This window comes from Primulina tabacum, chromosome 4 (assembly GCF_025594145.1).
Source record: "Primulina tabacum isolate GXHZ01 chromosome 4, ASM2559414v2, whole genome shotgun sequence".
NCBI lineage: Eukaryota > Viridiplantae > Streptophyta > Magnoliopsida > Lamiales > Gesneriaceae > Primulina > Primulina tabacum.
Genome location: NC_134553.1, coordinates 6,608,658 through 6,633,064, shown reverse-complemented (window position 1 = coordinate 6,633,064; position 24,407 = coordinate 6,608,658). Strand labels below are relative to the sequence as shown.

The following is a 24,407-nucleotide window of genomic DNA, read 5'->3' as shown; positions in this document are numbered from 1 at the left end:
TACAATTACAATACCTTTTTTGGGATTCTTTTTATTCAAGATTCAATCAATTTCTACACAAATATAGGAAAGAAACCCTGCATGAACAGTCTTTATCAAGCAATGGTATCTCTTCTGCTCAAAGAAGGTGAAGAGTTAAATACCTCCTGCCCGAGCTCGTTTATCTTGTCGATCAGAAGCATCTTCTCTGTCTCGAGTTGAACCATGTACTCTTCTTGAGTATCATGCAGAGTCTCAAGCTCGGTCAGTGATTTTGAAACACCTTCAAGATCGCTGTCATCGATCAAAGATTGAATCTTGATCATCATCTGCTTCATCTGATCAATCCAAAAAGCAGGTCAGTCTTCTTACAATAACAACTTTGCCAAGTTTTTTCATATGAAACATATTATGAAAATTGGATAGGGCCACTTCCAATCTTGTATCCTCTACCATACAGATTGTACATGTTCCTCACTATTTTACCTGCTTTGAGATTTCATGGTGCAGTTTAGTAGGGGACGACTCAGAATCTATGCTTGATTTCTTCTCTGATTCGGGAATTTTTTTGGTAATCTGGATGTGGATTTCACCTTTTTTTACTCCTTGCAGAGGTATCCATTTTTGAGCCATCTGATTCGGAGCTAACATCTGGTATTCGACGACACAATCTCCTATATTGGTTGGGGGAAATAACGCGTTGTGATCCTTGACATGCAACTCAAGGGGACTACCATCATCGGGGAATTCAAATGTTTGATGCCATTTTGGATCTAAAGTCTTGTATACAACCTGCAAAAACATGGCCAAATAATAGCAAGTATGCAGTGGCAAGCCTTGAGTGGCAGAACACATGTAAAAGACTCAGATCTCGTACCTTAGTCCTCCTTTTAAGGTTTCCATAGTGAACACTCACAAATGGATCGCTAGTTCCTCGGAGATCAGCTGCAACAAGATCTCTTGCTTCAATTAGAACAAGTTCAACCCAAGAATTGGTTGAACTCCCGTGTGACCCCTGAAAATTACAAAGAAATTGCAATAAACGTATCATACTCCAACTTCCCACTCTATAATGAATGTCCAGAAGTCTAAATCTTGAGAATTATTAATCGTTAACCGGACTTTAAGCAGCTTAAGCTTTTTGATACATGCACCTTGGAATTTTCAGTATCGGCAACTTTCACCGCTTCTATGTGAAGATGCAGCTCTCCCGAACTGACTTTTTCGAGGGGAATCCATACATCTCTTATGGAACCTTCTACAAGTCCTTCCAAGTTGACTCGAGCACTACCTATGTTATCATCGGTAAATGTCTCATCTGTACAACATCTTATCTTCAAATATTCTCCGCCTGCAACCTCATCAAATTCAAACTTTTGATTCCAAATTGGGCTGGAAGAATGTGAAACACTTCTTGTTCTCTGAATAGCCTGGATCCAAATTTATCCAAGAATTTCATGTTAACTATCCATGAAAACCAAGCTCAAAATCTCGATTATGAAGAGAGTAGACGTAGATTGAATCTATTAAATGATGATTAGTGGTGGCAAAAGGAGAATTAATTATACTTTCCCATACTGCAATTTAACATAAGGGTCAGATTTTCCCATTTTGTCCTTCACAACAAGATCCTTTCCCTCAACCACCGTCATGTGAATTTTCCTTCCAGTTTTCGGGGAATAATTTGATATCCCATTCACTGGATGATAAGAGCCTCGACCAAAATTAGTCAGGCTATGTGTACCATCGGAAAATTGCCATTCTTTAAGTACAAGCTTCACAGTCAACTGCAAGATAGTTAGGAAAGAATGTCTTAGAAAATTCCAGCTTTATTGCATGCTAGATAAGTGACAAAGAAGAAACTTTTGACGTTTGATATCCCTAGTTGTAATAATTGCTTTTAAATAACGGGAAATTAACTAAACAAAATCCATTGATTGCAACATTTTAAAAAAAACCACTGATTCCAAATATGTAGCTAAAGCTTAGAATTTACTACTTTCATTTTGTTAAGAAACATTTGTGTGATAAAACTAGAAGCAAATGATTTCAAATCTGAGGTAAAACCTTCAATCAATATGATGTGACATTACATAAGCAGCTTCATGTTCCTCAGAGGTCTTCAAGAATATTAAATTTCAGCGAAATTACAATCATTATCAACAAAAAGAAAAAAGGCAACAAAAACATACCTCTCCTGAATGAACCCCCTCAAAAGGAACAGTCATTTCAATTTCTTTTCCACAAAACTCAGCATGCTTGGCCATCACCAGGGAATCAGCACCGATGGCCCAAAATATGGTTGAATCATCTGGAGCATATCTCATCTGCATTGGATTAGGAGAAAAAGTTGTCAAATTGGAACAAATATAAATTAACCATAAATCAAACACATCTAGCATAAAACAATACCTTAATTTCGCAGCTTGACAGATAGTCATATTTTACACTTCCAGGAGTGCATTCGTAAAGATTGAATTTAACAGTTCCTGCATTGTCATGTAGGATAAGATTGAATGTGGAGCCCCATTTAGGATTTGATCCCATACTCATGTTCGTTTTCCTAGTTAATTCCTCAAGTTCAACCTCTAAAATTGTCCGAAATTCTGTATTGGAGCTGCCATCTTCACAAGTATCTGTTGAAGAGTCTTTTTGTTTCGTGAAAGGGGAGCTCCTAGAATTGATCCGACAAAGCTTACTGGCAGAGACCACTGTAACATATAATACGCCAGCCACAGCTTTCTTTTGTAAGTCTTCAGCTGGCAATGCAAGACACTGGCGTCGAGGTTCGACCATCTTCTTATTCAATGTATCCGTAGTAATTTTAACCTTAGAAAACAAAAATGAAACAGGTATTTCTATAATTGGAGATGCCTAAAATTATTGTTGGAATGTTTGTGATACGACTGTCCCTAAATTTTATTAAAATTCTATGTGACACTTTCTCAACTCGTCTAACACTTTTATGAGAAGAGTACAATGTCGTGTCTAAATATCTATCACTAATATGCATATAAAAGATAGCGAATGATGTTATAGCAACTCAAGAGTTTATCGTTTTTTCAATCTGTGTAAAAATTAAGTGTTTATCACTGTACCAAAAGATATACTAGTGATGTAGGAAAATTTAAATCGCACGACAGCTCAAGTGCTAAAAATTGATCGTTGTTCTGCATATGCAGGCAGTCATACAGCCATACAGGACAAGTGAGGCTGCTATTTCTCCTCAACCACCACATTGATTGGTATACCAATGGGATATGATGAATCCAAAGACTTCATACTTATAACAGACATTTCTCGTTCAAAAGACCTAGAACACAATTAGATGAGATGTAAAAGCCATACCAGCCATGAGGAAACGCCTGGTAGCTCGGTTGCAGGCAGAGACTGGCTTCCACCACTTCCAAAAGCAACACCAATTCGCACTTCAGGAGTTGATACAAATGAGTATACAATCGCTTTTCCATCTAATATAGGCACCAAAAGCAGCTGAAAACACAAATTACAAAACACTTCATCAGAGACAAACATCATACTAATTAGAAGCGAGACCATAAAAGATGGAAAAAGGCGGGTCATTTAAAAATTTGCATAGGATTATTCATGACTGGAAGAACAAGATTATTATATGGTACATACATCACCCCTGATGTGGATGCTATTCACAATTATTCTAGCTGTTCCCAACTGCATGGCCAGTTTAGCAGACAACAGGATATCAATGTCAGTTGTGTCCCAGTCGAAACCCAAACGCATGACTCGCTGTTTTATAAGAAAATGTCCGTCATAATTCAGTAGCATCAATGACACAGAAAATAGAGATGCAAAAATCTAAATCATCCAAAGTGTGACCCAATATTTGAAGCCTTAATCAATAACAGATAAAATAAGTAACGAGGATAAGGAAAAATCACAAGATGCTTTATTCTATCAACAAAATAAATAACATTTAACCTGAATTTTTCTGACTTACTAATTTTATAGATATAGACTCGGGTATCACCTAATCAGTCAAAGATATCAACTGAAACAGAAAAATTCATAGGAATGATATTACAAATACGTGAATGTGAAACACTTAGCTGTGCCATTTGAAACCATGGTTTTCAACCAAAAATAAAACAAAATTCGTGTTAGAAAGGAGGTTGTATGAAACATCTAAGAAACATTTCGAGTCTCACAAATTATTGCAACTGAATCAACAAAAGTTGATTTCAATCTAAATCTTTATGGCAGACAATATAAAATCTGGTGTGTTAGCAAGAATGTTAAATGCATGAATCATGATTTAAAAATAAAAAAATATGTCAAACCTGATCACCTGAAGTTGTCCAGCGGATACCATGCAGCCCGAGTAATGGAGGACGTGCACCAAGTGAAAATTCTTGCAACTCGATATTTTCCTGTTGAAGTGTAATCGCACTATCAGCTACCCTTTTACATCAGTTAGTTGCTAAAAATCCTTCATGTGATGTGACAAAAAACAGAACTTACAATTAATTTTGACTTTCGATGCTTCAAGCGCCTCTGCACATAAAAAGATGAAAAGCAATAGCATATAAGAAACAGGCAAACAGCCTAAGAATTTAGTGCCAAAACGCTTTTGATGTTTGCAAAAGAAAAGGATGCCAGGATAATTAGTTGAAATTTGTATATAAAGAAAAAGATAATTAGTTGAAATAAAAGTCCGTATTGAACAAAAATTTACCCTAAAAACTTAACCAATTAGAGAGTATTTTTTTTAAAGATTATCAGGAGTATATACTTGTGAATACGTTCGTGGATGAAAGAAATCAGTAATGCTGGTCCTAAAATGTCGTTGAGAACAGATAGTCACCTCAATAATAGATGAAAAACGCGAAGAGAGCTTTGGGTTTATATAGTTTGGCCAAATATCAATCAGCAGCTTGTTCAACCATTCACATTGTTCTAAAGGTGTAACTGGCTGCACATACATAAGAAGAACAGGTGCATTGTCAAATGCACAAAAATAAATAAGCACAAGCACACAGAAATAAAGGGTACGCACTTGTATGTGCGTGCATATGTGTGGAAATAAGCAGGAAAGATACCGAAGCACGTAAGGTCAAATGCATCCATTTCTTGTTTAAGTCTTCCTCTAATATTCGGCGTCGATAACTTCCATACTACAAAAAATAGAATGAGCCAATTTTTACAAGCTTGTCATCCACAGTGTCTGCTCAAACAGGAGCCTTGACGCAACAAGTTATTAAAATTGACAACACATGAATAGCATGTTATATTTGGCGAAACAAAAATCATAACTACTATGTATAATGTGAAATTATAGAGCTTATGCAAATCGACAAGTCATTACTATAATTCATCACATCTGCTGTCATTTGGTATTCAAATGTAACTTGAATAGCATGTACCTATATGCATCAAGAAACAAGACCAAAAGCAATTTTCGAATCCTGTTTACCGGCATGTGCAACGGACTAATTCTAAGCAACTAATTTATACAGTGATACTGAAGCGATATTAGTAATTTGCTCAAAAGCACAGTTTGAGAGCGTAATCCCAATTACCAAAGCATAAAAAGGGTGCTGCAAAACAGCAGTATTCACTGCATTTGAACTCCTTTCAAGTAGGGCAAGCAAGAAATGACCGAATCAGTGAGCAGTCATTTATACACTCCCTTCAGATTATAATCATGCACTCGATACTTCAAAAGGCAAAGTTTTTATGATATCCTCTCACATCGATAAACAACTAGTCCAGAATAGATGTATAAACAGAGAGTATAGTCACAATCCAAATGAAGGTATGAAGGTAAGAACATCTTTTCTTTGTTCGGAATCAGTTCAACGTTTCAAGTTTTGACAATGATAAATAGTCAAATCATAAAAACAGTTTGACACTATAGACTTTAAACGATTACAAGAAACTTTAGTGAAACTAGTCACAATAATTTGAGACATGTTAATTAATAGTGTGAGACATGTATTTGCAATGCAAAAACTGTTCAAAAAATATTCATGACAAGAAGGAACGCATAATCTACGATAAAAATCAGATAAAAAAAGCAAAGGTTGCTAAAATTACCTGAATTGTAACCCAAACAGCAAGAATAAGAGGAATCCAATTGGAGAGATGAAAGAACCATTTCTCAATGGTCCAAAGTACCAGCAACAGAGGAACTACAAGTGGAAGTAGAGGCTTCTCATTCAACAACTTGTTTAAGAGTTCTAAAGCACTATTCCAATCCAAAGCTCTCATTTTTACACCGCCCATCAAAATATTTTCGCTAAAAAAGGTGCGTGAAATTCGACAGATTGCTAAGACTGTCACTTTTCTTGAAGAGATCTATCATAGTGTTAAAGACATCCAAACGAAAGGTTGCCCTTAAAAGAGGGAAACACGAGCGATTCTTGTTCTCGTCTTAAAAAATCATTAATCAGATATTTAATACGACTAATAATGATTCAGCAGTTGAGGAAACCCAAAAGGGAACCACAATTTGAAGCGCGTGTTTGTGTGTGGCTGCGTCCTGATTTTGGATCCTAAAACAAAAGGTCCAAGACTCCAAGTCAACAAAAGGGTGTTCAAGAACTGACAACGAGATTGAAAAGTTAAAGACAACGGAAGTAAAAATATGTCAAATGATAACATCACAACGTTATTACAATTGTTTTGACCGACCCTTTTTGTTTTCCCTAGATTCTTGATCCTACAAATCAAGGAAACGAGAAACTTCGTACACCCCAGCAGTACGATATTTGTCATTTAGTTGATGATTATAATTTTTTAGCCAATACCCATATCTGCACTGAAAAAATTATTACTGTTACCGACTCAACTAATGTGAAATGCCAAAAATATAAAAAAGAACTTGGTTATCGTAAACTTGAATTCCCTGATTAGGAAAATGATAGAAAGATCCTAACTGCTATTTTCATCTGTTGGGAATCACCATATTCTTCTAGAAATGCAAGGCGTGTCTGTTGCGACCATTTCAAGGCGGCTTTGGGTTTTCTTTTATTTTGAATGAATACTTTCACATTATATATAAATATAAATATCGCTTGGATCCTATGTAATTTTTGGAAACGAAATTTTTTAAAAAAAAAAACGTTCCGTAATTGAGTTCAAGCCCGGCCGAAGACAAGAACAATGTTGGCAAAGAAGACCATGTTACGTGCGTCCATCTAGAACGAAAGACCAGATCTAGAACGAAAGACGATTTATATACTATATGATATTCGTGTGTGACCTTTTTTTTTCTTCGGCCATTGGTAGAGTTGGTTTATCGAATATGATTCTTATGAGACGATGAAATGTTTAGACTTGTTCATGTAACCTCATTTAACAAAAACATATGTTTCGACATTTAAAAAAATAATGTCGATCAAACGTTTTTTAAAATACATAATATTATGTCAAGAAAGATTATTTTTATGTATAAAAAAATATTTGATCAAGATCATTTGTCTAAATTTTACAATATTCTATCTATGAATGATGTCATGTCGTTTTTGACGGAGAAATAATAATAATTTTTAATATGAAAAACAAAAACGATGTCAAAATTATAAGTCCAAAATAATTGCAAAAATTTCTGTGAAGACGATCTCACGGATCGTATTTTGTTAGATGGATATCTTATTTGGGTCATATATGAAAAAGTATTACTTTTTATATGCTAAGAGTATTAATTTTTATTGTGAATATCGGTAGGGTTGACTTGTCTCACAGATAAAGATTCGTGAGACTGTCTCATAAGATACCTACTCCTAAAAGAATTGCAATAACTCACTTGTTTTTAAAGCATATAATTCACATTTTATAACCTGCAGTCCGTTAGTGGTTGATATTGTTTCGAATAAAAATTACATGATTTTATAAAATAAGTCAGGGATTATCTTCTATTTCTGAACATCTCATAAGAATTTAGTATCTCATTTTTTAAACATTATATATTTGTTAAAAATTAACAAACACTTATAAATATCAGATTAAAATAAAAAGGGTGAAATCAATTTATTCAATTCAATTCAAAAAGTGAGCAAATACAAAAGACCAGTTGAAATATGTGTATGTATCTTTTACAATATATAAAAATCCACATTAATATATTTTCAATATAAAATAAAACTAATATCACACACATCAAAATAAAGTTAAACAAAAATAAATAAAAAAAATAAAACAAAACGACACTCAATATTCCAAACTTTTTCTAAGACTCAGCGATGATACTTTCGTCCTGTTCTCAACCTTTTGAGGATGTTTGCTTTGTCGACCGATCTTGCATTGTCGACTACTCCGAAAGCGCTTAACTTCTCGTACAGCCTTCAGTGCGCTAAATTTTGAGGGAGACTTGTATAATTCGTGTGAGAAATGAGAATCTCGCATGACCCTATTCATAGGCCGAGCTCGTAATCTCCAAACCGACATCTGCCCAACGTGTGATGCTCACCTTGACAGCTCATCGGACGATGGAGATCAGAAGCTCCGATCCATGGTTCGAAAAGTCCGCACTGTTACATGTCGGTGCCCATTGGAAACGTTATTGCCTTGCTGGTCGTGTAGGTTCAATTCCGAAGGTCGGAACTATCCGACGGTTCCGAAATGACCTCGGTGATTCCGAACTAGCTATTGATTAATTGTTCTAATTTTACTTGAGTAATTATACTATAATCATATTAAAATGATAATGAATTTGAGTCATTATAACTAACCAAAAATGAAATTTTTCAATGAAAAATAATATTACACAGTATGGATCGAATACTTTCCACTCAAATTAACATATATTACACAATATAACTAAAAAATTATACTATTTTCAGTGATAATAATACCTTAGACATAAAAATAATAATTTTCATGGTCAGTTCGGAGATTCGTCTCACAAAGTAGAATCGTGATACGATCATATTATAAAAATTATAAATAATATGTATCAGTTAAGTTACTTATTAATTCATTTAAATACTACAATATGTGTGTGTATATATATACTATTAATTAATATTTAAATTTATAACAATTTCACCAACACGCCAAAATTAACCACTCCAGAGGTTTAACTTATTTAACCACTCAACTTCATATTCAACACTTAACTTTCAAGCATATTTTTCCTCGATAACTTTTAGGACATACTTGGTAGAAGAGAATGATATGAGAATTCATGAACATTCTCATCTCAGTCCTTATAATCATCATTGATACGACATTGAAATGAGAATGTCCATATCATCATTCTCATATTCATAGGAGAGTAGGTCTCTTGTGAGACGGTCTCACAAATCTTTATCTGTGAGACGGGTCAATCCTACATATATTTACAATAAAAAGTAATGATATTAGCAAAAAAAGTAATATTTTTTCATGGATGACCCAATTAAGAGATCTGTCTCACAAAATACGACCCGTGAGATCGTCTCACATAAATTTTTGCCTTCATAGGAATAGTTATTTCATCCATTTTGGACGATAATAGTCATTCTCGCTCCTCATTTACTCATATTTTCTATATTTGTAAGCTGTTTTTCTTATTAACTTAACTAGTATACATCTATATCTTATTATAATAATAATATTTTATAACAACTATAATTATAAAAATTAAAATACAAAAATAATAATCATTGAAAATACAAATCACTATTATTTATATATATATATATATAATAATAATTAAAATTATTCTGGCTATTAATCAAATTAAACCAGATGTTCATATTCAAACACAAGAAGAAGAAACTAATATTGTTTCTATTGCTACTTCTTCTATTCAATCCCCTCCAGATATAAAGGATTTTAAATTTAAATCTTCTGTTTCTGATATAGAAAAATTACTAGAAGAAAAATTTAGAAATCTTAATTTAAATACTCTTAATAAAGAGTTAGATAATAATGAGAATCATTCTGATGAAGAAATTAATAAAATTAAATGGGCAGATAGACCTAACCAAAATAAATATTATTATAATAGACCTACTCCTATGGACGTTCTTATTGAAGAACAGGAATATATATTTGCTAATAGTTATAATGGGAAAAAGTATTTATGAATGGAATATTGATGGTTTTAGTGATAAACAAATTTATAATACTGCTCACAGAATGCTTATGTATAGTACTGTGTGTAAAACTTCTGGTAATACTGATAAAAATATTGCTAAGATGATTATATCAGGTTTTACTGGCCAACTTAAAGGTTGGTGGGATAATTATTTAAATCAATTCCAAAAATAAGATATTATTAATTCTATAAAGATAGAGAATAATATTCAATCAGAAAATGTTGTATATTCATTAATAATGACTATGATTGAACATTTTACTAGTAAATTCACTGATGATAGTGAAAAGATTCGTACTTTATTAAGTAATCTAAAATGTAAAACACTTACTGATTTTAGATGGTATAAAGATACATTTTTATCTCGTATATATGAGATACCAGATTGTAATAATAGTTTCTGGAAAGCTAAATTTATAGATGGTTTACCTTTTCTATTTGCTGAAAGAATTAGAAAAGTATTAAGAAAAGATGAGATTAATATTCCATGTGATAATTATACTTATAGAAATTTAATTAATACTTGCATTAAAGAGGGTTTAGCTCTCTGTAATGAAATAAAATTAAATAATCAAATTAAACGACAGAATTTACTTGAGAAAAAACAATTAGGTAAATTTTGTGATCAATTTGGTATGGACTTACCTAATAAAGGTAAGAAGAAAATTAAAGAAAAAGATGAAAAACTTTATAGAAAGAAAAGACATTTGTCTGATAGACAAAGAGATAAAAAGAAGAAAAGAAAAGAAAGCCGTGATTTACCGAAAGAAGAAAATTACAAAAATAAATTAATAATTTGTAGAAAATGTAAAAAGCCAGGACATTATGCTAATCAATGTTGGGCTAAAAATAAAATTAATAATTTAGATGTATATGATAATCTAAAAGAAACATTATTTAAAATAATAATGGATTCAAATAATAATTCTGACAGTGAAACTGAGAATTCTTCAGAATCTTATATTTCAGAAGAAATAATAGATAGTGAATCAGATATTTCTGATGATTTAAATGAATGTAATAATTGTATACAAGGAAAATCTTGTTTAAATCATATAGAAGATAAAAATGATGAATTTTATAAACTAATGTCTCAATTCAATGATTTAAATATTAATGTGTTAACTAACAATAATATTTTAGAATTTCTTAAAATGATTAAGGATCCAGTATTAAAATCCACAATTATTGATCAAATGGAGAATACTGCTTCAACTAGCAATAATAATAATAATATTCTCTTTAAACAAGAACAAGCTTACCCTATGAAAGAAGTTAAAAATCTTCTACAACAGAAATATAGTAAACAGAATCCAGTTACTATACAGTATTTAGTTAAAGAAATAGAAAATCTTAAAGAACAAGTAAAAATTTTACAACACAATAATAATAGTTTAAATTATCGTGTTTCAATCATTGAAACTAATAATAATAATTCAGTTAATAATTCTGATAGTTTTGATAATCTTCAAGATATTTTTTTTCCTGATCCAGATAAAAAACATTTATCTGTTTTAAGCATGCTTATATCTCAAAAATGGTACACCAATATAACTTTATTAATTGAAAATTCTTATAAAAAGAATTTCATTGCTATGATTGATAGTGGTGCATATTTAAATGTTATACAGGAAGGATTAATTCATACGAAATATTTTCATAAAACTACTCATTCTCTCTCATGCAGGAGGAGAACCATTAGAAATAAATTATAAATTACCAAAAGTTTATATTTGCAAAGATAAAAACTGTATTCAAACCAGTTTTTTATTAGCAAAAGATATTTCTAGCCAACTTATACTTGGTCTTCCTTTTATTTATCATATTTATCCTTTAACTTATGTTGATGAAACAGGTATTATAGAAACTTTTCAAGGTAATCATATTTCCTTTAAGTTCATAACTAAACATGTTCATAGAATTCTTAATGAATTACAAGAAAAGATTGATAGTAAAACTTTTCAGATTAATTATTTAAAAGAAGAAGTTAATATATTAACTATAGATGATAAATTACAAAATCCTAAATTACAGGAAAAAATTAAACTTATTTATAATAAGTTTTCATTAGAAATATGTAATGATCTTCCTAATGCTTTTTGGAATAGAAAGAAGCATATTATATATCTTCCATATGAAGAGAATTTTGATGAAAAAATATTCCTACCAAGGCTTGTCCTTGTCAAATGAATTCTGAATATTTAGAATTATGTAAGAATGAAATTCATTCTTTATTAGAAAAAGGTTTGATAAAGCCTTCTCAATCTCCTTGGTCATGTACTGCTTTTTATGTTAATAAACATTCTGAACAGGAAAGAGGTGTTCCAAGATTAGTCATAAATTATAAACCTCTTAATAAGGTTTTAAAATGGATTAGACATCCTATTCCTAATAAAAAAGATTTATTAGATAGACTTGTAAATGCTATCATATTTTCAAAATTTGATTTAAAATCAGGATTTTGGCAGATTCAAGTAAAAGAATCTGATAGATATAAAACTGCTTTTAATGTTCCAATAGGACATTATGAATGGACAGTAATGTCATTTGGCCTTAAAAATGCCCCTTCTGAATTTCAACAAATTATGAATGATATTTTTTATAATTACAGCAATTTTATAATTGTTTATATTGATGATATCTTAGTATTTTCTAATGATATTGAAATACATTTTAAACATTTAAATATGTTTAAAAATATTGTTATTCAAAATGGACTTGTTATCTCAAAATCTAAAATGATTTTATTTCAAACCAATATTAGATTTCTTAACTCGAGAATATTTATCCTAATGTTTTTATTTACAGATATGTATTCCCGAGTAAGAGGAGAGTCCTCTTATAGAGGGCGAGGTGGTAGGGGAAAACCCCTTAATATCATTGCACAGCACTGGTAAACAGAGGCTTATAGCCCAGAACTTATCCAGTTCATCAGCCAGTGATACTGAACAAAATAATGAGTTATACAATGAATTTCAAGAATTCTTGAAACAAAAGCAGAGAAGTAATATAGATTCTCAATCTTCAGCATCATATGCTAATATTATCAAAGAGGATGATAATGATTCAGCTCTATATACAGAGCCAAAATATCGAGAATTGATTCTTCTTATAGAAGAAAGATATACCCAATGGGAAAAAACTCCATGCACTATAATGGAAAGATATTTAACTAATACATCATATGTATATGGTTCTTATAAGCAAAGAGGATTTTATGAAAATCTTCTGATATCTACAAAAAGTGTTGACATAACTCACTTTTTCAGTAATACTCAACAGAAAGGAAGTTATAACTTTTCAAAGTTTATCATCAAGAAGATCATATCTATTGAAGAATGAGGTATATCTCCATTAGTTGAAAAAGAATTTTATTCTGAAAATCATAAAATGAGTTTTAAATTCAATTTTTGGGATTATATTGAAAGTTTTAATAAAACCTTGTTTTATGAAAATGAAAAAAGAAAACATTCTTGGTTTTTAAAAATTTGTGAAAATGTTTTTCACTATCCAGTTCCAAATTGGTTTTTAATATGGTGGAAGATATTTGGTCCATCTGCAAAGATTTTGCCAGAGAATTTTATAAAACCCATGAATACTTGGTTAAATGTTTCTCCAAGTATTAAAAAATCATTTTCTGAACATTGGATTGATGGAAAGACTCTATGTCTATTTTTCATGGAATTTGGAATCCCATGGATCTGGAGATGGCAGCCAGAATTCGGTTACACTGATGAAGGCATCCCTTGCATATGGAGGGTTAGTTCCACAAACTTTTGGGACAAATTATTAAGAGATGATCCAGAAACTGGAAAACCATATGGTTATGAAACTATTCATCAAATGGAAGAAAAAATTTCTTTATATCAGAAAGAAATTAATAATCAACAAGAAAAGAAAAAAGCCTCTATGAGTTCTTTCAAGATTCTTACTCAGAAATATTCTGAAATATATTCAAAAGAAAAAATGATCGACATCTATATTGAAGAAATGAAAAAAGATCTTTTCCAGAATATTGGAGGTGCTGATTCAAAATCAGATAAATCTATGGCGTCCGAATCTAGTGAAATTGAGATGATTCAAAATCAGATAAATCTATGGCGTCCGAATCTAGTGAAATTGAGATGCAGGATGCTCAAGACCCTGAAGATGATATTCCTCAATTTTCTCATATAGATGACATTTTTGAGAATTTGAAAAATTCTTTAAAAGACAATATTAAAGATGATTAAAATCGTCAGAAAAAGAATCTGCAGTTGGTGCAGTTGGTGGAATATCACATCATGGCATATCGGGTGGAATATCACATCACTGTAGACTTTTTGACTACTATTTGCATTAATAATGCATTGTATTATTTACTTTAATAAAGTATTGTACTGTTTTTATTTTTTGGATGGAATCTGGGGTTTCATGTCCGGCTCTTCTATCTATTTATAGTTTCATTCTGTGTCTTTAGGAGGACACGGTTGAGTTTGCTCCCCTCTGATTTCTCTCTTGTAAAAACCCTTCTGAAGTATATCAATAAAAGTTTGAAGTTCTGGTAACAACTTTGTAAGTTCTTACTATTTTTATTTTCTGTTTTTATTTACTGTTTTAAATTTTTATATTTCATAAGTTGAGCCTGTATGACAGGCTAAAGCATTCGTGCTAAATTATTATCTTACTATGACATGATCTATATTTATTTGTTCTTGAGATCAGATTGAGACAATAAAAGATCTATTTAAATTTTTGGAATTTAATGTAATATAAGAGTCTTTGGTTAGAACATAAGGTAAAAAGATGAACCAGGAAATGGTAAACACAAGGTTCGAAATAATAATCACATAATAATAATAATATAAAAATATACAAATAATTGTAAAATAGTAATAATATTTCGTTGAAAGACAATTATTTATTAAATAAAAAACAACCTATAAAAGTAAAACTAAGGTCAATAGTTATATTAGTTTTATGATAACGATAATTTAATAATAACTAATAGAATATCAATATTTATATATTATTTTTAATAATAAAAATAATAAAAAATATTTTTGAGTGTTTTGAAATTTAATTAAGAAATTATTTGATCATTTAATTCATGTTTCATTTTTACCATTTTTTTTTTTACTGAAATAAACCTATTATTCCATTCATATTCTCATTTCATTCCAAATTTAATTTCATTTATATCTTATTTCATTCCAGTATACCAATCATGACTTTATATTAAAATTTCTAGAAAACTATTTTGACCACCTCCATTTTTTATATGGATCACAATATAATATAATGATGAAATAATTTGAGAATATATATAAATTTGGACCCCATATTAAAGACCATATAAGGAGGCAACTGGAAAAAACACGCTTTTAGTCTTCTTTTTTAGTCTTTCTCTCATTTCTCAGCATTTCATATAAATACTGTAATCTCCTTTGAGTTTATGAGAAGAAATAATACAGGTTCATTTTTCTTCCTTCTCCCAACTTGGTTTTCGTTTCTAATATGGTATTAGAGCAGTAAGGGTGCACACGCCTCTTCCTTATGGCGAAGGGAAATCAAGCAAATCAGGCTCCAAATCACGCACCGATTGGATCGGGGAATCGCACTGCTATTGATGATTCTGGTAGTCCTTTTTTTTTTTTGCAAAATGGTGATCATCCTGGCTTGATCCTTGTCTCGCATCCACTCTCTGGAATAAATTACAACACATGGAATCGAGCAATGTCCATGGCACTTACAGCCAAAAATAAGCTCAGTTTTGTCGATAATTCGATCCAACGTCCACCTCTAGATGATCTCTTGTATGGAGCTTGGCTACGCTGCAATTCGATGGTGATTTCGTGGATTCTTAATTTTGTTACTAAGGAAATAGCTGATAGCTTGATGTACATACCGACTGCTCATGGGATATGGAGTGACCTGCGCGACAGATTTCATCAGAGCAATGCACCAAGAATTTTTCAGATTAAGAAGTTGCTGAGTGGATTACAGCAAGGTTCGATGGATGTAACTACCTACTACACTCGGTTAAGGACGCTATGGGATGAGTTGAAGGACTTCCAACCAGTTTTTGTGTGCAATTGTGGCTCAATGAAGGATTGGATACATTTTCAGAATCAGGAATGTGTTATGCAATTTCTAATGGGTTTGAATGAGTCATATGCTCAAATTTGCGCACAAATCCTGATGATGAATCTTATTCCTATTATTTCGAAAACATTCTCATTAATTGTGCAAGAGGAAAGACAACGTTCTATACAACAAGACAACATTTCTTTCCAAGGTGATTCTACTCCAGTGACACGCCCACCAAATATTTCTGCTGTTAAATCCTTCTCGAATGTCAAAGGGAACAGGTATGACAGGCTGGTGTGTTCACATTGTGAGGGTGTTGTGGACACACCGTGGATAAATGCTACAAGTTACATGGTTATCCACCTGGCCATCCTAAGTACAAGAGTAAGCAATTTTCAAACAAAGCTTATGCAAATCAGGCTCGAGGACCTACTAATGAATTAGCTGCTAGCACGGGTTAGGCTTCATTGAACCAAGAGCAATGCAAGCAACTTATTACACTCTTGAGCTCTCAACTTCTGCCTAAACCTGGATCCACTCCGACTCCACAACATAATGAGCCTTCAGTTTCGTGCTTCAATGGTATATATTCTTTGTCCCTCAATTCTGATTTACTGTCACAACAGAGCTGGATATTGGATACTGGAGCCACACACCATATCTGCTGCTCGTTATCCTTTTTCCACTCTTATACAGCCTTTCGCTTCAATGTCACACTACCTAATGGCCTCACTATACCTGTTTCACATATTGGAACCGTGTGCCTGTCAATGCATTTGGTGTTGCACAATGTTCTCTTCGTTCCCCAATTCCGTTTTAATTTACTCTCAGTTAGTTCCCTCACTACCAATTTGAAGTGCTCTGTCTTATTTTCTTCCTCTCTGTGTCACATTCAGGATTTAAGCATGAAGAAGACGATTGGGATGGGTAGAAGTTCGGAGATCTCTATGTTCTAGAACCATACAACTCTTCAACTATCTGTAACGTTTCTTTCAATATGACTGAATTGTGGCATTGTAGACTAGGCCATCCATCACTTTCCCGATTATCTGTCATAGGACGTGAATTACATCTTACACCTGTAAAGGACAACTTACATCCATGTTCTGTGTGTCATTTTTCCAAGCAAAAGAGGTTACATTTTCCATCAAACAACTCTATGTGTGCATCTATATTTGATCTTGTTCACATTGATATTTGGGGTCCATTTCATCCAATTAGTATTGAAGGATATTAGTTTTTTCTTACGATAATGGATGATCATTCTCGATTTACTTGGGTATATATGCTTAAAGCAAAATCTGATGTCTTGCATATCTTTCCCACTTTTTACACATTAATTCTCACTCAATTTGGGAAACAAATCAAGTCTGTCAGTATAGACAATGTTCCTGAGTTGAATTTTACTGATTTTTTTCAGTCCAAAGGCATTGTTGCCTACCATTCGTGTGTTAACCGACCACAACAAAATTCTGTTGTTGAGCGGAAACACCAACATATCCTCAATGTGGCCCGGTCATTAGTGTTTCAATCCAACCTTCCTTTAGTGTATTGGAGCGACTGCATCTTCACTGCTGTCTATCTTATCTACAGGACACCTACTCCCCTTTTATCCTACAAGACCCCTTTTGAGCTACTTCATAACAAAGTCCATGTTTTTTCCCACCTAAAGGTCTTCGGCTGCCTTTGTTTTGGATCCACTCTACCTCATACCCGAACTAAATTTGCTGCCCGTGCTATTAGATTGGGTTTTCTAGGATATCCTTCTGGATATAAAGGCTATAAGTTGCTCAATATCCACACCAATGAAATTTACATTTCTCGGGATGTCATATTTCATGAACACTCATTTCCTTTCAAAGACATTTCCTCCCCTCCAGTCGATATTGAGTTCTTTTCTGACAACATTTTACCCACTCAAAGAACCCTTCCAATTGATGCTTCTCAAAGTGAGCCCCTTCGTTCACGCCGTCACATCACACCACCAACTCACCTTCGTGATTACCATTGTTATGCCACCACCTCCACTAGCCTCTCCTCATCCACTGCTCATCCCTTATCCTCTGTTCTCTCTTCACACAGACTGTCACACCATCATCGGGCATTTCTTCATAACATATCTTCTATCATTGAACCACGAACGTTCACTCAAGCTGTTGTTCAGCCGGAATGGAGACAGGCTATGGATGAAGAATTACGAGCACTCGAGCGTAATGGCACGTGGTCCATTGTCTCTCTTCCCCCACACAAAAGTGTAGTTGGCTGTAAATGGGTATACAAGACAAAGTTCCTAGCTGATGGCTCTCTTGAACGATATAAAGCTCGCCTTGTTGCCAAAGGGTTTACACAACAGGAGGGGGCATTGATTATTTCGATACGTTTTCCCTTGTTGCTAAACTCGTGATAGTCAAAACTCTAATAGCCGTGGCAGCTGCCCGTGGATGGTCTTTGATGCAACTAGATGTCAACAATGTTTTTTTGCATGGTGACCACCATGAAGAAGTATATATGTCGTTGCCTCCCGGATATCAACGCCAGGGGGAGCCTTTACCGCCACAGCCAGTGTGTAGATTGCACAAGTCGTTATATGGCCTTAAACAAGCCTCGCGTCAGTGGTTTGAAAAATTCTCATCCACCATTATTCAGCTTGGTTTCACTCAGTCACTTGCTGATAACTCATTGTTTGTTCGAGCTCGGGGCAATATTTTTCTGGCCTTACTTGTGTACGTTGATGACATTGTTATTGCCACCAACAGTGAAGAAGAAGCTATCCACTTAAAAGTTCTCCTAAACAACCAGTTCAAATTGCGCGGTCTACTCGGGGCATTTCCATCTGTCAGCGTCACTATGCCCTTCAACTCCTCACTGATTCAGGTATGCTTGGGTGCAAGCCTCGCTCCACACCTATGGATTTTGATTCTAAATTGAATCAAGAGGACAGCGCCTTGCTTGAAGATTCTTCTCAATATCGGAGAATGATTGGTAAGCTCATATATCTCACCATCACTCACCCAGATTTGTCCTATGCTGTTAACAAATTAAGCCAATATGTTGCCAAACCAAGAGTAGCACATTTGGATGCAGTATACATGGTACTTCGATATATCAAAGTGACCATTGGTCAAGGGTTATTCTATGCCTCCTCTAATGATCTTCGAATCAATTCATTCTCTGATTCTGATTGGCCAGCATGCCCTGACACTCGTCGATCTGTTACCGGCTTTTGTGTGTTCCTTGAAAATTCTTTGGTATCCTGGAAATCCAAGAAGCAACAAATAGTCTCTCGATCATCTTCAGAGGCAGAATATCGAGCCATGGCTAGTGTTACATGTGAAATAGTATGGATCATTTCACTCCTTAAGGATCTGCGAGTCGCACAAAGTGAACCAGCCATTCTCTTCTGTGACAGCCAATCTGCAATGCACATTGCTTCCAATCCGGTATTTCATGAACGGACCAAGCATATTGAAATTGACTGTCATTTGATTCGAGAAAAGCTCCATGCCAAAGTCATTAAGCTCCTACATGTGTCATCCGCGTTACAAATTGCTGACTTGCTCACTAAACCATTGCTGCCAACTCAGTTCAATCTGCTACTGTCCAAGATGGGAACTATCAACATACATGCTCCATCTTGAGGGGGCCTATTAAAGACCATATAAGGAGGCAACTGGGAAAAACACGCTTTTAGTCTTCTGTTTTAGTCTTTCTCTCATTTCTCAAAATTTCATATAAATACTGTAATCCCCTTTGAGTTTACGAGAAGAAATAATACATATTCATTTTTCTTCTTTCTCCCAACTTCGTTTTCGTTTCTAATACCCCACGCATCAAACGATATAATAGTAAATTCTACCTCAATTAAATGGCGATGCAAAATCCCTATCATCGACCCAACTCATCTTTCCTTCGAGGCTTTTCCACTGCTCAACTATATTCATTCATGAGTTGTAGTTGATCAAATTCACTGTAATTCAACGTTCAAAGTCATGTATTATCCCATGGGTGGAGCTTCATTGGCCCAATGTGGACACCTTGACGGAGCTATAAATTTGATACCATCTGGACTAAAAAATTTCTTAACAGAGAAAAATATAGTACATGTCAATTAACTTTATACCAATTAGAATTTTTGGGCTAAAATCTTAATTTTCTGGCTTTTTTTTTTCTGCTTGGGCTAAATACAAGTTTTTCTTAAAAAAAATATTAAGTTTTATCTTTCATTTTCTACTTGTGCTGTATGGACTAAGGCAAAAACTTGTGAGAGACAATCTCACGATTCGTATTTTGTGAGACAGATCTTTTATTTGGGTCATCTATGAAAAAATATTATTTTTTATGCTAAGAGTATTACTTTTTATTGTGAATATCGGTAGAGTTGACCCATCTCACAGATAAAGATTCGTGAGACCGTCTCACAAGAGACCTACTCATGGACTGCATATGAGTTGGATTAAAATCTCAATGTAAAAAATTAAAAATAGAAGAGTCAACCCGGGCTTAGCCCAGGTGGACATATATTTGGCTTCACCCTTGCACTGGTCCTAAAAAAATGGAATTTTTTTAAAACCAAATTGCATATCCTTTTATTATCTCTATTAAATTTAATCAAATTTATAAAAATAATAAATTACGTTATTAATGGTTAAATTATTGTGGACTTCTTAAAATTATAAACTCAAACATCTTACGTCGTACGTTATATAATTTCATTTCTTTGAAGAAAATATCTCATATATTACAATACAATTATAATAAATTACTTGATAAATAATCAAATTTTTAATAATAACATATTTTATATTAATTATACCGATTGCGAAGGTAGAACTGATGTTTTCAGTCAAATGAGTGATGATTGGATGATGATCGTCTTGTTGTCTATGTAGAGAAATAAATATTCCTAATTGTTGATTATGAAGTTATTGTACAAATGTTTCGAAATATGAAGACTTGAAAAAATCAATTGTTAGATAATTATTTTGTGTATGAATGCTTGATTAAAATATTTTTATTTGTCAATTATTATTTATAATATATTATTGCATACATTGAACCAAATTTCTATATAATTCGGCCTGTAACATAGTTTTAAAAAGTTAGTGTCATTTAGAGTCTTTAAGTTTTATTTGTAACATAATTTTAAAATTGATTATTCATAGCTCAATTTAACATAAAAAAATCTCTAGTTTAAAACGATATATTTTGTTCGAAACTTAATTGTACCAATATCATCTTCGACTTTAAAAAAACGTAACATAATTTTAAAAAATCTGCGTCATTTGTAGACATAACTTTTTTAAAAATTACATAAAGTGGCACGATTGCTTGCATATTCAGCATGTTTTCTTTTCATGAAAATTCATAAAGCAAACATCGGGCTGTGCTTCTTTATAAAGAAGTTAGGTAATATTTCACTATTATCTTTGGTACATCGCCACTTTATTTTCTTATTAGAAATGCACCTACCTTATAATAAAAATTTTCGGATTTGCAGTTCACTTTATAAACAAAATTCTCAATGGTCTCGATTGTTCAATATTGCCATGAAATAAAATGCAGCAGGATTCCGACCATAAATTCCAACACTGGAATCATCTTCGAAATTCCAAAAACCACTCAAGATATCACGAGATACGAATAATACAAGTGAATTTATTATACGTAACTTCTTAATAGATAATATTATTTTTGTTAGGACAAAATCGATAGCAGAGAAAAGATAAATTTGATGTCTAAAAGATATGGAATAACATCAGTACATAGACACATATCTTCATAGATTCATGGGCTTAACAGCATGACCCATTAGCATTAAGTAGATACATTCTACGTTGTAATGAGTATAAGAAAATAAAGTTACGTCTTGAATTAACAGCTATAAATTTTGACGTAATGGTAAGCGCTTAATCTTAACAATTACTATCAGAGCGATGTCATGAGTTCAAGTCTCCCAAGAAAAGCATATATGTCTTGGGAAAATGTTGAGTTAAACATTCACGAGCGAGACTGTGAGAGCAATAATGAGATGAGTGACCTCATCAGAAGTTTCCGTGCGTCAAACTGCTGCCATTGCGCTGTTTAATTTAGTTGGTTTGATGGGCCGTAAAAAAATAACGTGAGATCTTAACGGGTTATAATGTGTCTGCTGATGACATGTCCGACTGTAAGGAAATAGTAAGACTAATATCTAAGATATAGGAAACAATATCAGCAGATAGACACGCACCTCTTCGAACTTCACATGCCTAACAGCTCGATCTATTAACACCTACGTAGATACACACTGTGCTATCACCTAACGTCCAACTTTACTTTACAAAAATAACAACGTTAGTTTTTGCCTCCAATTAAAAAACACAGAGCAATATAATCTAAAGCTATTTATTTTTTATTTGATGAAAAATTACAATGATTTTTTTTAAAAAAAAAATAACAAAGGAGATATTTGCAGCTGAATTGTTTAGATTTATGTGAATGAATTCCATGACCCACCCCTGCTATGAAATTCTTACCTTAAAAACCGCAATCCATTAAATTTATGAAGAACATGAACGCAACAAATGCAGTCGGTGGACCATATTTAATTGCATTTTGCATCTTCGAATTTAAAATAAAGTTGGATGCATGGCCTTTTGGAGTTAATCGACCTCCATTATTATTTTCCCTTTAAACAAACATATTTTATTTATTAATATACGGGAATAGTGTATTAAAATTCACTAAAAAAAACGAAATGTAATCAACCACGTCGCAAAATGGCAATCATGTCAAGGAAATGGGGAAGTGGCCCTCAAATTAAGAATACCAGTTTCTGTAATATAACTCGTTAATTATTAATTTAAAACATAGCACAGGTCTTATAAAATTAACTAACGTCCCTGGCACACGTTACATATATACATATTAAAATGTTTTTATGTTAAATAATATTTGGTTGAACTTCTAGAAATATATTGTAATAATTTTTTTTTTTTGTTAGAGACGATATAATCATTTAAAGATTCAAAAATATTGATAAAAATAAGAAGTTGTTGATAAGATGAAGAGTGTTTTAGGCAAACCTAAAATTATTTATTTGTTTTTGTGAGACAGTCACATAAATCTTTATTCGTAAGATAGGTCAATCATATCTATAATATTTTTGGCATAAATTTTTTTTGTAACTGATCCAAATAGAAAAATTGTCTCGTAAAATTATTTTAATTTTTTTGTGTTATATAATAATATAAATGAAAACTGTCACATCTGAAATAAACAGCCCTTTTGGCGCCTTCGAAGTTCCAATGCTCCCCCACTTTATAAATTGTGCCCACATGTTTTCAAATTAAAGACGATCCAATAAAATCGTTGATTTAAAAAACCGACTGAAACGTGATGAATCAACACTACCGCGCGTTTATAGAAAAACCAACGATAAATTCGATGGAAATATATTTTAGGATTTTTAATATCAACTTCCTATTTAATATAATCGTGACTCAATTTATATAATACTATAAAATATCAAAAAATTATTACACGTTGTCTTACTATGTTTAGAAATAAATAAAACCAAGTTAAATGAGTAATAAAGTTGGTTATAAATATGAGAATAATAAATGAAAATATATTTAGTACTAGCTACTCTGCACACGCGATGCGTGTGTGTACAATTTTTTTTATCATTATCGATGGACCAAAGTGAAATTTGACAAATTATGGAGGGGCTAAATTGATATTTGAATTGTTAAAATAAAAAAATAAAAATAAAAGTGTGTGTTGAAATTGAAAAAAAAAAACAAAAAACAAAGTGTAATATTAGTATCATATAAGATTAAAATTGGAAGATTGTGTGTTGAAATTGGAAAAAAAACAAAAACAAAAGTGTAATATCAGTATCATATAAAGATAAAATTGAAAGAAAAATTTGATGTCCTATCTAGATAGTTATTATAATGTGCTCACACTTAATAATATAATAATATAGATAATATAGATTAGTAAACACATTTAGTAAGGCAATAAAGGACTATTTTTGTCTTTTTTCCACGAAAATTTGCAAATAATTTCATAATATAATTCAACTGTTATTTTAATTTAACCAAACAAAAAAATATATAATATATATACTTATGTACTATCTATACTTTTATACTATATTATTAAGTGTGAATGGTTAGAAAAACTGCTTGAGGAGAGCACCAAATTTTCTTTCTTTTTTACCCTCTTCTTCAGCACCACCTATAATAATTCCAACCATGTCAATCTCACGTGTGAAATCTTCTCAAAAAATGGAAGACCTAACCGTACCAACACA

General features: G+C 32.4%; 2 protein-coding genes across 3 annotated transcripts; one reads left to right on the top strand and one right to left on the bottom strand.

The window, feature by feature from the left end:
* On the bottom strand, positions 1-6,596 carry LOC142542843 (uncharacterized). Of its 2 annotated transcripts, none has more exons than XM_075649688.1 (14): positions 6,052-6,596; positions 5,055-5,129; positions 4,820-4,927; positions 4,477-4,509; positions 4,296-4,385; positions 3,622-3,744; positions 3,328-3,471; positions 2,392-2,808; positions 2,172-2,306; positions 1,548-1,766; positions 1,134-1,409; positions 857-994; positions 466-771; positions 1-317 (listed from the first exon to the last, which is right to left on the bottom strand). In XM_075649688.1, the coding sequence occupies exons 1-14, from the start codon at positions 6,238-6,240 to the stop codon at positions 96-98; spliced, it is 2,475 nt and encodes an 824-aa protein (XP_075505803.1). In that variant the 5' UTR covers positions 6,241-6,596; the 3' UTR covers positions 1-95. The 2 variants fall into 2 exon arrangements, with proteins under 2 accessions (XP_075505803.1, XP_075505804.1); XM_075649689.1 differs by having other exon boundaries at positions 4,304-4,385; positions 6,052-6,594.
* Positions 6,597-15,574: 8,978 nt separating this feature from the next.
* LOC142541771 (uncharacterized) lies at positions 15,575-17,345 on the top strand. The gene is made up of 4 exons (XM_075648235.1): positions 15,575-16,454; positions 16,805-16,921; positions 17,005-17,035; positions 17,129-17,345. Exons 1-4 carry the CDS (start codon positions 15,575-15,577, stop codon positions 17,343-17,345), a joined length of 1,245 nt encoding a protein of 414 aa, XP_075504350.1.
* Positions 17,346-24,407: the final 7,062 nt, after the last annotated feature.

Excerpts from the sequence above, each read along its gene's own strand:
- LOC142542843 (XM_075649688.1), bottom strand. The coding sequence starts at position 6,240 with ATGGGCGGTGTAAAAATGAGAGCTTTGGATTGGAATAGTGCTTTAGAA. Across the intron at positions 4,386-4,476 it reads ATCGAAAGTCAAAATTAATT|GAAAATATCGAGTTGCAAGA; the intron begins GTAAGTTCTGTT and ends ACACTTCAACAG. Across the intron at positions 772-856 it reads ACCTTAAAAGGAGGACTAAG|GTTGTATACAAGACTTTAGA; the intron begins GTACGAGATCTG and ends ATGTTTTTGCAG.
- LOC142541771 (XM_075648235.1), top strand. The coding sequence starts at position 15,575 with ATGGCGAAGGGAAATCAAGCAAATCAGGCTCCAAATCACGCACCGATT. Across the intron at positions 16,455-16,804 it reads ACCGTGGATAAATGCTACAA|CCTTTCGCTTCAATGTCACA; the intron begins GTTACATGGTTA and ends ACTCTTATACAG. Across the intron at positions 17,036-17,128 it reads GAAGAAGACGATTGGGATGG|ACTAGGCCATCCATCACTTT; the intron begins GTAGAAGTTCGG and ends GTGGCATTGTAG.